This window comes from Anser brachyrhynchus (assembly GCF_964034855.1).
Source record: "Anser brachyrhynchus genome assembly, chromosome: 13".
NCBI lineage: Eukaryota > Metazoa > Chordata > Aves > Anseriformes > Anatidae > Anser > Anser brachyrhynchus.
Genome location: NC_137708.1, coordinates 2,100,375 through 2,112,675, shown reverse-complemented (window position 1 = coordinate 2,112,675; position 12,301 = coordinate 2,100,375). Strand labels below are relative to the sequence as shown.

Here is a 12,301-nt window from a genome sequence, read left to right as displayed (position 1 = left end):
AAATATGGCAGGCCCCACTCAAGCACTTTTTTCCAATCTCTGTCACATACTGAGTGATAAAACTGGTTCCAGGTATGGACTGAGCACTGATCAAACAAAAAACATAATCTGTGCCCCAATTTATTGCGAGTTACTTTGCGCCCCTGGGACTAGAGATTATTTACAGGAATAACAAGAATATCCACAGGTTATAATAAAACAAACAGGACTTTTGGAAGGGATTTCCAGTCTCGTGCTTCAGGGCTTGTCGAGCTGCAGCCCTCCAGAAATGACCCACGTTCTCCAGCAGTTTCAGGAGGCGTTTTTCCCTGCCGAGGTCTCTGAGCCAAGCCCCCCGGTGTGGATCCGACCCGGTGCCTTGCTCCTGGCAGCACACAGCAGAGGGGCTCCGGGCTCTGTGCCGCAGCCCCTGGTCACTTTTCCCGTCCTCCTTCACCTTGGCAGCAGGGCCTTGGCTTCATGTTCCTGCTCTGAGAGCCGAGTCACCCCGGTCCTGGAGCATCGAGGCACTTCCACGTGGTTATTCGGGACTCAAGGCAGCGGCAGAGCACGCCCGAGCTCCTGGCCACGCACAGGACCTCGAGGCCTCAGACAGCCCCTCTGGGTTTAGTGGAAAATCTCCAGCGGGATGAGCTCACAGGGCTTTGAGCTAACTAAAGGAAAGCTAGATAGTTTCAGGAAAACATACTTGTGGAAGTGTATACGGCTACGTTCCCGCTTCAGAGTGCAAATATGAAAAAGGTGACTGTACAGCTCGCTCTTAATCTACAAGCATGACATAAATACCACCAACAGGTATCACCTTGCTGCGGCTCATCGCAAATCCTCGCTCCCAGATCCTCCGCACTCCCGGCAATACGACACATTTGCCCACCAAAAATGAACCGCCTCGACAGAGCGCTCCTGCCCCATGCAGTATTTCGTACTTGGAAATTAGCAAGCCCCTGGGTATGGCTGAAGAACAGGCTTGCTTTACACGCCAATGCTTAGAGATATGACAAAATCCATCTAAAGGCAATGGTTAATTGCCGAGTGCCAGTTGGAGTGATTACATCTGCCATCTCTAAAAGAAGCTGGAATGCTGTCACTCACTTTGAAATGGCTTGCTGCATTCATCAGTCTAGATGGCACAGAGAAGTTATAACCGTACAAGCCATATGGAGGATGTAAAGAACAATTAAGCGCTTCCCGAGCAATGGGACTTGATGGGAAAATGTTTCCAGATGCATGTAATCCATACAGCATTTGACTAGCAGAACTGGGTACTTGAAGGCACTGCCCGTTTAAGTCTTCAGATTTACCATTTTTCAGGCTTGTTACGCCGAGGGCAGAGAGTTTGGGCATATCCACCATGAAGTGGGGCAAGGCCGGCGGGCTGGCGCCTCCCAGTTTCTCGTGGCTTGGGAAGACGAGGGACTGCTGCCTCAGGAAGCTCGCGGGGCAGATCTTGTAGTAGAGGGGCAGGCTGAGGCTGTGCAGGTAGGTCTCAGGGCACGGCACGCCGATGTTGGTCGCTGACAGATGGAAGGCAGGAGGGGAGCACGACGGGGAAAGCAGGGGGTTGAGAGGAGAGGGCGTCCCACCGCTGGAGGTCACTGGAGAAGAGCTGGAGCTCCCACCTGAAAACAGGAACAGAAATCACCCACAGTGACGGCCGCAGACACGGAGCCCTCGGTGGACTCCTGCTCCCGCTGCATCTCCCTGCTGCTGCGCTCCATCCCAACGCAAAGCAGCCCCAAAAGTCAGCTCCCGGAAAATGGGAAGACCTCTCCGCAAATTCCATGTTGCTGTTACTCGGTGCTTGTCTAAGAAATATTCAGACCTGTCCAACGCCATTAATTTGACTGGGATAATGATGAGGTTCCGTTCCATGCCAACAGATATCTGCTGGGTCCGCACCTCGCTGTACAACTGATAACCTTCTCCTGTTACACGCACACTGTTGCCATTTTCAGTTCCCTATTTTTCGTGCAAATTACAGGCAGCTTTTCCCCCATGTATATAAGAACAAAAAAATGTATTCAGCCTGATGGAGAATTTTTTGTACCTTCCTGCTCACAGGAATTGACTAATTTTGCTTGGCTTCCCATGCAATTTGAAACACACACTCGACTCCTCTAGGTGTCTGCCGGAGCCTTAAACGCACATGTCGTTTTGACATTCTCTTCTCCGAAACGAATCAATGGACACTTTCATAATTTGGTCGAAAAGCGACACCGGCTTACTTCACACGTGTGAGCGCTCTTGAGGCTGCTCGTGTGTGTAACAGCACTGTTGGGCACCGTGCCTCCGAGCAGCACCCGGAGGGGCAGCTTCACGTTCATCACCGTGCTCTTTTAGAGGCTTTTTCCCCCCACTTCTTTTCGTTTCTTACCAAAGTCAGCTAGTATAAGAAATCTAACAACAACAACAAAAAAAAGTAAAAAAATACCCAACAACAACAACAAAAAAAAAACCAACAAAACGCAGATTGTAGACTCAGTGCAAATTAATTTTGCAAGCTCCCAGCTCGCAGAGGATCCCCCAGGTTGGGTAAGCACCGGCAGCACCTCTTCGCAATAGCCCTGGAATGCTTTATTTTAGTGTCTCGCCCCTCCGCCACTGATGTCAGCGGCTGCTTGCGGACTGACATCGGTGGGAGAGGACGCAGGGAGCTGGGCTCCTCCTGGTGCGCACATCCTGACAGCCTCCCAGGATTTGTGGGCTTTCAGACACGTAAAGGGTGCAATGAAGCCAATAGTTGTGAGCACGGGACAGCAAACGAGTCCTTGTGCAGACAGCTAGAGCATGCATTCTTGCTCTAGGCAGTACTGACTTCAAGGTATCCCAAGCTGTAGCATCACACAGCTTCCAGTACCAGTCTGGGACTGGGGATAATGGTGGAAAGCACAGAGCAGCTCAAATAGCTGGCCCTTACTGCCATTTCTACGAGCCTTAAAAATCCCAAATTTGTTGCCAATTTTTTCTTCAGTATATTATTCATGCTTCCTTTAAATTTGTCTTCTGGCTTTGGGGATTCAGGATTTCTATTTCAGCTTTTTTTAATTTCTTTTTTCTTTTTTTTCCTTTCTTTTTTCTTTCTTTTTTTTTCTTTTCTTTTCTTTTTTTTTTTTTTTCAGAAATGCAGTTTTCTTACTAGTGGAAATGGGAATGTTGTTATATTTACATCATTCCAGAAAACTGACCCGTAGGAAAAATACGTTACACACAATTATGGTACGATTAGCAAAAAAAGAAATCCCAGGAAGCCCTAATATTTTAGCATCTGTATGATAATAACTGCAAAAGCTGTGCTGGTTTTCTCATTCCTCACCGCAACCCGTCCATCAGCTCCTCTCCCTGGTACCACAGCCTGCCCAGTAGGTTCAAAAGGAGCTTTTTGCTTTAGAAATGTCTTTTCTATTAAAAAAAAAAAAAAAAAGTAGCTCTCTTTACAATCTGGTAAACCTCTTAATTTCTCCAGAGCCCGACCCTTTATGTCTCTGCATTTTTATGCCCGTACAGCGTGATTTTTTTGCTGTGTTTTTTGCAGCATTTCCCTGCAGAGACCGGGACGATTCGGTGCGCACCGATACAAATCTGAAGAGCTGGCGACATAAAGGAGCGTAAAAGCGGCAACTTCAACCCCAAACCGGAGCGCTCCAGGGTGCAAAAGCTCTGTAGGTTTTTCCTCCGGCGCTATCAAAAACCACTTTACAGGAACACCTCCAGAGGCCGCCGGGGGCTCGGAGGGGGGCTGTAGGAGCCCCCCGCGGGTGCCAGCCGGGGCAGTTTGTGCTCGGTGCCCGACTGCCCCCTCCTCGCCCCGCGTTAAGGGGTTGCGGGAGTGCGGCACCGAAGCGGGCGGCCGCTTTCCCTCCTGCGGGAAGCGCATTTTTTTGGGGAAAAAAAATAAAAAAAGGGACTGCCCGTGTCCCCCCTGTGCCCCCCGTCCTCCCTTTGTCCCCCCCCCCGCCCCGCGTCCCCTTCCCACGGGCGCTCCCCGAGCATCGCCCGGAGCCTGCGGCCGTCGGGGGCCGTCGGGGGGTGTCGGGAGCCCCGGGACTCACCGTGGCTGTCGGCGCCGAAAGCCTTGAAGTCCAGGGCGAGCGGGGGCCGCCACGGGTAGGGCTCCAGGAGCCCGTCCAGAACTCCCCTGCGGGCGACACGGGGCTGAGCGCCGCGGCGGGGCCGGGACCGCGACGGGGCGGCGGGGGGCGGGGGGGTGCGGGCGGGCGGCGGCCGTTACCTGTTCCTGCCGGGGTCCCGAAAGCCTTTGGCGAAGGGGTTCCTGTCGATCTTCAGCTTCGTGATCTGCAGGGGAAGGGGAACGAGAGGGGCCGTTCGCTGGGGCGTTTTGGGGGGGGGGTGGGAGCGGGCCCGTCCGCCGCGCCCGTCGGGGCGGCCGCCGGTACCTGCTGGTTCTGGTAGGCGGTCACCGTGGTGAACTCGGTCTCCGGGAAGGAGAAGGTGTGCACCCCCTCGGCCGGCAGCGACTGGATCTGCGCCAGGTCGAAGCGGGAGTCCTGGGCGATAACGTGCACGCGGGGCTTGTACTTGTGCATGGACTGCAGGATGATCTGCGCGGCAGGGAGGGCGCGCTCAGCCCCGACGGCCCCGGCGGGACGAGGCCGCCGCGCCCTGCCCCGCACCTACGTGCCCCTTGTCGTCCAGCTCGTTGTTGGTCAGCTTCACCCGGTCGAAGCTGACGATCTGCCTCATCCACGTCTCCCCCGAGCAGGGCGAGTCGGGGTGGACGTAGAGCCGCGGCGCGATGCACGAGTGGTCCGTGTTCCCCGCCACCATCCACTGCGAGCTGTGGTAGACGTACCTGGGCCGCCGGGGCCGCCGTCAGGCCCCGCAGCCCCGCCGCCACCCCCCCCCCCCCGACCCCGTGCCCGCCCCGTCGGTGCCCGCCCGTACCTGTAGCGCTTGGAGTCCACGGGCACCACGTCGATGGCGATGTAGTACTGCTGCAGCGGCTGCAGCCCCTTCACCTTCACCCTGACCGACGGGAACATCCTCCTGCGGGCACGGGGAGGCCGTCAGCCTCCACGGCGGGGGGGGACACCCGGGGAGTGGCCGTTTGAAACGGCGACAAGGGGTTGAAAAATTAAACGAGGACCGGAGGGGGGTAAAAAATATATATATATATATATCGAACGAAAAATATCGAACGAAAAATACCGGAGGAAAGCGGCAAAGATAAAAGGGGGAAAGCCCCAGGGAAGGCGAAGCGGAGCAGGGAATGGGGGGGGGGGGGGTTGCGGAGCTGCTGGGGGGGGCCCCGCCGCTACCTGCCGGCCTTGGTGATGATCATCTCGGTGCCGATCTCGTGGAACCTCCTCCAGAGCTCGGAGCCCTGCAGCTCCACCTGCACCTCGTCCCTCGCCTCCCGGCTCTCGGCGCCGGCCTTGGGCCGCTTCTCTGCGGGGGGAACACAAAGCGGAGGGGGCGCCGGGGCGGCTGCCGAGCCTGCCCCCCCCCCCTCCTCGGTACCCCCCCCCCCCCGGCCCCCCGACGGCCCCGCCGCTACCAACCCGGCTCCGGGGCTCTGCGGCTCTGCCTGCAGCCGGCCCCGGCCTCCTCGTCTCGCCCGTCGGGCACCTTCCTCTTGGCCGAGCGCCCCACCAGGGCTTCCACCGAGAAGGCGTGAGCCCGGGAGCTCAGCGCCATGCCCCCCTCCCCCGGGCCGGGGTCCCCCCCCCGGGCCGCCGCGGGGCTCAGCGGGGCGGCGGGGCTCCCGGCGGCCGCTCCATGCGGGGCCCCGGCCCGTGCCGTCGGGGGGCAGCGGGCGCGGCGGGGTCCTCCCGCATCCGAGCGAGGCGAGAGGCGGCTGCGGCTCCCGCTGTTTGTTTTGGGAAGTGGTGGGAGCAGGAGAAAGCCGGAGTGGCATTTCGTGGGGCTGGGGCGGGGGAGGGGGAGGGAGGGAGGGGAAAGCGGGCGGCGGAGGGGAAGAGCGGGGGAAGAGGAGCCGGCCCCGTCTAGGATCAATAAAAGAGTTACTGTTCTCCATTAAATTGTAAAACTCAAAGAAATTTGACATAATTGCACACCAGGGGCCACTTTTCCAACAAAAGTGCAAATAACGTTTAACCAGAACCAGCACAAAAAAAAAAAAAGAAGAAGGGGGGGGGCGGAATGAGAGGGGCGAGGGACGGCCGCGCCCCCCCCCCCCCCCCCCGCCGTCGGGTTATTTCTTGTTTGTTTTTTAAAGACAGAAAATCCGCCCCAGCCCGGCCCGCTCTGGCATGACCCCCGGGATGTTTCCACGGCCCCGCTTCAAAGCGGCGGCAGCTGCACCGCATTAGGGGCACGAAGGCGGCTTCTCCTCCCCCCCCCCCCCCCGAAGCCCTCCCCGCGCCCCGCAGCGCCCGAAGCCCTCGGGGGGACGGCCCCGGGGCAGGGGGACGGGGGGCAACAGGCGGGACCCCCCCCCCCTCCCTGCCGCCCTCGGGGCTGCTACCCGGGCTGGGAGGCACCAAGCCGACCCCAAAAGGAAGGGGAGGTCTGCGGGAGGCGTTGGCACAGCACCGGGCAGGGCAGGCGAGCCTTCACCTGAGACCGAGGAGGAGGAAAAATGGGCAGGGGGCAGGCTGGGACGGGGCCGGGGGAGCGCCGGGTGCCCGACAGCCACCCTCTGATGAGGGTCTTGCCACAAGTGTGCCCCAAACCCCGTGCCGTGTCCCCAAATGCCCGTCCGAAGGATGCTCGTTGCTCCGCTTATGGTGGGTTTTTCACACCGATGCCCACGTACACCCGTCTATTCCCACCCATACATTTCCCCGCACATTGACACGCCAAACTCCGGCTGTTTCTTGCTGGGGCTGAAGGCCAGAGCTCGGCGCCCAGCTCGGCAGCCTGACCCGGGAGCTGCCAGCGAGCAGCCAGGTCTGACAGCGAGGCACAGAAAGATCCAGCGGAGCTCACACTGAGCTCATTCGGGAAAACTGACAGCACTGCTTCTAATGCCCATCCCTGTCCCTGTCCCCATCCCTGTCCCTGTCCCCATCCCTGTCCCTGTCCCCGTCCCCATCCCCATCCCTGTCCCCATCCGTGGGGCAGAGGCTGGCGGAGGACAGGGTGGGGAGGAGGCTGGGACTCATGGCGAGGTTGGCTGCACCTACGCAGATCTTTTTTTTCTTCCTACAAAGAAAAACGAAGCATTTCATAAACATCGTGGTAACAAGGACGGCATCAGCTCGTGGTTTAAAGCCAGGTGAAGCTCTGGCCCTGCCCGCAGCACGGCCACGCCGGCTGCGCTCCTCGCGGCGCTGATAGAAGCCAGCTGAGGGCACCGGGTGTGAACTTTTATCTCTGCTGACATGACATATTATTAAAAAGTATTTCAAGTAATCTTTTATTTCCTCAGCATTGCAACACATTTCAAGAACTTGGACGAGGATCAACCGACCCTTTTTTAATTTCCTACAATGAAAAATAAAACAAAAATAAAGCACAACCGAGATGATATAATCAGGAACATTTTGGAGGTTTAGGTCAAATTAATATGTCAGGGAAGTGTTTTCAGGGGCCTTGGAGAGCTTTAATCCGTCAAGGACTGACTCAGACCGTTCTTGGGCTTTGTAATCTTATTGTCTTTACCAAATTATGTGGTGGTATGTAATATATTACCGTCATCAGAAAATCGAGCAAATAATCATTTGGCATAAAGTTCAGATTAACTAACTTAATTTTAAAGCAAGCGTTATACAATACTCCAGAAATGTTTGCTTAACTTTAAAATGATCTTTTAATACTGACCGTTAATCTGTTAGAGCACACAGGTAAATGCCAAACGCAGACTTTTCTGGTTGTTTCTCGGGCAGATTTTGGGACATTTAATTGTGTCCAAGCAGTGCTTGGCTCTGCCAAGATTAACTTTGCATTTAACAAAGCAAAACCAACAAACAAACAAACACCAAACCGAACTTGACTCGTGGCTTAGGGGCAATATGTGACACGTAAAAGCCACGTGCTCTGCGTTACACGTCTGATGCTTTAATCTGTTGTATCCACACCTGATACGTCGTAGGTTTATGTAAAGCTGCATTTATAAATCTGGTGCTGAAACTTCTTCAGGTCTAACAGAAAAACTGGAAGGACTGGGAAGGGCGGTTTGGTCTCTGTGTCAAGAACTGTGAGCAAGAAAATCTTTCCTTTTATATTTTGAAAAATAAAAACCCTTTTTCTGATCTTGCAAACCTGTACGTTCCTGATGATGCTAATAGGAAAGGTGCTCTCAGCTAATGGCAGAATGACAGAATTGAAAACCTCTAAACTGGACTCAGAAACATAGACTAACAAATATTTTGACTATGAAAAGAGAGCCGGTAGCGTTATATCATTCATCTGGGTCAAACCCCTTCAAAACCGCCCACTCTACCTGTTCCTAACTGAGACCTTTAGCGGTCAAAGACGAACATGGTACGTCCAGGGGTCAGGTTTTTTTTGGCAGCCCTTTTGCAGCTGATGCTGCCCTCCAGGCGGTTCCTGACCAGGGAGGCACAGCTCCGCGTCGCCCTGTGCCTCCACAAACCCCTGCTGCGCCTGCTTGCCGAGCCTGGGTCTTCTGATCCTGGTGTATTTTCCTGTCGTGTAAATATAAAGGAGCACGCTTCCTCTAATCTCACAGGGGCAAACCCGACACGGAAGAAATGCAAGCGAAAATCTAATATTCCAGAGAGCAAACGATGGCATTTTCTCGAAAGGAAAAAACCTTACGAGCGGCAGCATGCTGCCGTCGGCTGCCGCTATCTGCAGCGGAGGGGAACGTGAAGTTTGCCATGGGGCAGCTTCGTGGCTGTCACAGGACCAGCTTCTGAGTGCCCTGGCTGACCGGGACCAGCTTCCGAACGCGCTGGCTGGCCCTCAGGCTGCAGCCGGAGCAGAGGTGGAGCTGAGCTGCAGCATCTCCATCCTGACTTCGGCGACGCTCGGCTTTGCAAGCGCCACACAGTAATTTTTCCGAGTGTGGCTGCCACTTCATCTGAGTCATTAAGCGATTACTTATTAACAGATTAACAAATATTCCTAGCAAGAAATCTCTGAAAAAGGCGCTCCCAAGGACGGAGTAAATCACGGCAGGAAACACCCGTAGTAGCTCAGAGCGGCGCTTATGAGATTGTTTCCCCTCAAGTTCTCGAATGTCAGGTCCCACAGCATAGCTTTAATTTCACTCTCGCTCTAATTTGGCCCCTGATGAACTCTGACGAACCCTGGCCTGGGATCCAGGCGAGGTGCGAGGAGCGAACCGAGGCGTCGCAGAGCCCAGGTGTGAGGGGGTGAGGAGCGGTGCTGAGCAGCAGCGTGCGACCACGCGCTGATGCACGCTGTGAGCACGGCCAGGACTGGGGGTTTTCCCCGTTGATTTGGGGAATCGGGACGTGGCACCCTCTTAGGATGGCCTTCTCCTTCCCCTCCTGCCACAAGCGCTGCGTTAGCTAAAGGCGCATTAAAATCAACCTCTGTTATGTTATTTTATACATAAGAATAAAATAAAAGGTTGTAGAGGGAATAGGATTAAGCTCTAAGGAAATGATTCAGTGAAGTAAAAACAATATACGCAGTATTTGGGGAAAGTTAAACCGAATTAGGTGCCTCGGATCACTTTGTGGTGAGAGGAGGGCGGGCGGTGTTCCCCACCTCACCCCGGGAGGCCGAACGCTCACCTGCCGCCTGAGACCTTCCCGAGACCACCACCACGGTGGGGCAGAGTGTGGGGGGGGCTTCTGCCCCACACCCCACTGCAAACGCAGCACATTTTCTGGAAAAGCAAGGTTTCTTGGCTCTGCTCTGCGAGGAGCACGTGTAGCAGCACCTTTCCTACCCAGCTCCTGCCTTCTGGCTGGTGTTGGTGACCTCTTCCAAGCCCTGCCATGCGTCCAGGCGTATTTATGGGGCTGGGGGAGGCGTTTCTGCCCGGTGGGAATGGGGGCTCATGCGGGGTGCTGGTGGGCATCCCCATGGGAGAAGGATGGGAGGAAGGTGGAGCATCTCCCCTGGGAAGCCCCCACCAGCCCTGCCCCTGTGCCCGGCTCTCCCAGCCCCGTGTCTTCCCCAGGGGTTCTCCAGAGCACCGAAACACATCCCAGAAACAGCCCCTTCCCCCTGCCAAGGCAAGGGGAACATTCCTGCCGTCTTGAACTTCTCCCGTAATACTTAAAGAAAATACTTCAAGAATGTGTAATAATCGGGGATTTGGAGAGAGCAAAATTAACCACATGGACGAAGCGGAAAACCTCCAGAATGGCACCAAAATGTATCCTGTCCCACTTCACCGCGGGGAGGAGTTCTGGGGAGAAGGACGGGGCTGGGGGACGTGGGGGACCCCCCCTCCGCCCCACGCTTCTCTGAGCACAGCAGGGACCAGCGAGCGCTCTCCATTTAACTGCCGGGGGAACCACACCGGAGAAGGGAAATTAAAAATAGTGCTGGGGAAGCTGATTTGGGGTTATCCTATATCCCTGCGCAGGAGAAGATTGCTGGGGCCGCGTTTCCTGCCCCTTGCATCCCGGGGTCCAGCCGGCCCCGACGGGGCGTTACGAGCAGCCAGTCCCTCCACGGAAAGGCACCTGAAGGCAGAAAAGCCTTTTCAAGGAGGAAAGTGAGGTTATTTTCTTTTTTTTTTATGAAATGCAGCCTACATCCTGGTTTGCTTCACTGTAAATCCTAACGGGGTGCCTTGGGAGAAAGGTTCTTTGAAGGTCTGCACCGCGTTGCCTGCGCTGAAAGCAGAACTGGACAAAGTCTCCTGCAATGGCCAAGGTTTGGGGCTGGGGAGGATGGCTGGATTTGTAACCGAGTGGGTCCACAACACACATCCCAGCCGGGACTGGGCACCTGAATCGATGCTCATTGCTGTTGGGACCAGTGGTTGTACCTCCTTTAATAGGATTTACTAAAACCAGGCCCCTTTAATAGGCTGCAATAGCTGCCTCTCCCTTACTGTTGCTGCCCCAGAGGCATCCCAGGGCCGCCTGTTCCTGCACTGGCTGCCAAAATCCTTCTTGGGGCTGTGGCTGAGTCCCTGGCCTGCCGGGACGACTGTCCCCAGCGTCCCCACCTGGGGTCCCCGGCTCTCATGCCTTTCTGGGACAGCCGTGAGCCTGGAGGTAGGCTTAGAAAAGCCTTGCTGCCGGGATGCTCACGGTTATTTATTGCTCATGCAGCCACCACAGGTTAGCACAGCTCTATCGCACCAAATCCTGGCGGCTGCAATAGGTTTTGCTCCTCAGTCCTTCGCTGGGCTTGCTGAAGGTGGGTCCGAACACGACGCGATGATTTATCCCTGATCCCACTAGCTCTGCTGCACGGCGCTTTGCCAGCGGGTTATTTCTTACCCATTTCTTCCCACCGTGCACTGACCGAGCGCTTTGCAGCAGCCGGTTTGAAGGCAGGTTGGAGACGTGGTGGCAGCGATGAATTTTCTTTCCTCAGCTTTGTTTCACTATTTTCTCCTCGCTTATTGCAGCTAATTACTGCTGCAAATGCAAACAATACTGGGAAGAGAATAAAAGCTTGGAAAAGGGATTGCGTTCGGGAGGACAATAAATCAGAAAGTTTGCAAGGAAGCTTTCACTCGTCTTCTGAGCACTGATGTGCTTTTGAATTGTTCGCTTGCACTTTGGTTAGGAAGTGACTTTTGAAATTAAACAGAAAAGATACGATCTTAATATTTCATGAGACCTGCCAATACAAATATCTGTCAGCAGATGTGTAAAAGAACAGCTTTAAAAAAAAAAAGGAAAAAGAATCACACGACATCTTCTAAAGAGGGTGATGTCACCCCCCGACCAAGCTATATATTCTTTGTATCTGAAATTAAAACCTCATGAACTCTCAATGCGAAGCTGGGTGAAACCCTGTTTTTTCCGAGTTTCCCCTTAGGGATGAAGGATATTATTTTCTGCTTTTAATTTGAAGTAATAAATAAGCGAGATTGGCTTGCCACCCGACGGCACCATCTGAGCTGTGCACAAGCAGGAAATGCAGCCCGCGCGTGTTAACGTGCAGGTAGCTGCCATGCAAAGGCTGCCAAAGAAGTCCATGTGTGGCTGATGGTGCTGTAGTAAAAGAAAACCAGCGTTAGCTGAACTGGGCAACAAGCTTCGTGAGGGATTTCAGATCAGAGAACAGGAAAATCTGTCTCCGTGGTATTATCCGCGCTTCCAAAATTTCCTTCTGGCTGCACTGGGTCACAGACCGCCGACTGTAAATTATACAGCAAGAAATCGAACGATCTTTTTCAATAAGGAAAGAAGAAAAACATGCAATGATTTAATATACGAAGCAGTTCAACGTATGGGTTCCTTTTGTTCGC

General features: G+C 54.7%; 1 protein-coding gene across 2 annotated transcripts; it reads right to left on the bottom strand.

Annotated features, from left to right (window-relative positions):
• Positions 1–104: 104 nt before the first annotated feature.
• Positions 105–6,112, bottom strand: TBX22 (T-box transcription factor 22). 2 transcript variants are annotated; one of them, XM_080553443.1, is made up of 8 exons: positions 5,520–6,098; positions 5,277–5,406; positions 4,903–5,004; positions 4,636–4,810; positions 4,395–4,559; positions 4,229–4,293; positions 4,050–4,135; positions 105–1,619 (listed from the first exon to the last, which is right to left on the bottom strand). In XM_080553443.1, exons 1-8 carry the CDS (start codon positions 5,653–5,655, stop codon positions 1,009–1,011), a joined length of 1,470 nt encoding a protein of 489 aa, XP_080409569.1. In that variant the 5' UTR covers positions 5,656–6,098; the 3' UTR covers positions 105–1,008. The 2 variants fall into 2 exon arrangements, with proteins under 2 accessions (XP_080409569.1, XP_080409568.1); XM_080553442.1 differs by lacking the exon at positions 4,636–4,810 and having other exon boundaries at positions 5,520–6,112.
• Between the last annotated feature and the right edge of the window lie 6,189 nt (positions 6,113–12,301).

What these genes read in the sequence shown, in the direction of transcription:
- TBX22 (XM_080553442.1), bottom strand. Translation starts at nt 6,025, where the DNA reads ATGTCAAATTTCTTTGAGTTTTACAATTTAATGGAGAACAGTAACTCT. An exon ending in GTGGACTCCAAGCGCTACAG is followed by an intron (nt 4,560 to 4,902) that starts GTACGGGCGGGC and finishes CCTGCCGCGCAG; the next exon opens with ATCATCCTGCAGTCCATGCA. An exon ending in CGGGACCCCGGCAGGAACAG is followed by an intron (nt 4,136 to 4,228) that starts GTAACGGCCGCC and finishes TGTCGCCCGCAG; the next exon opens with GGGAGTTCTGGACGGGCTCC.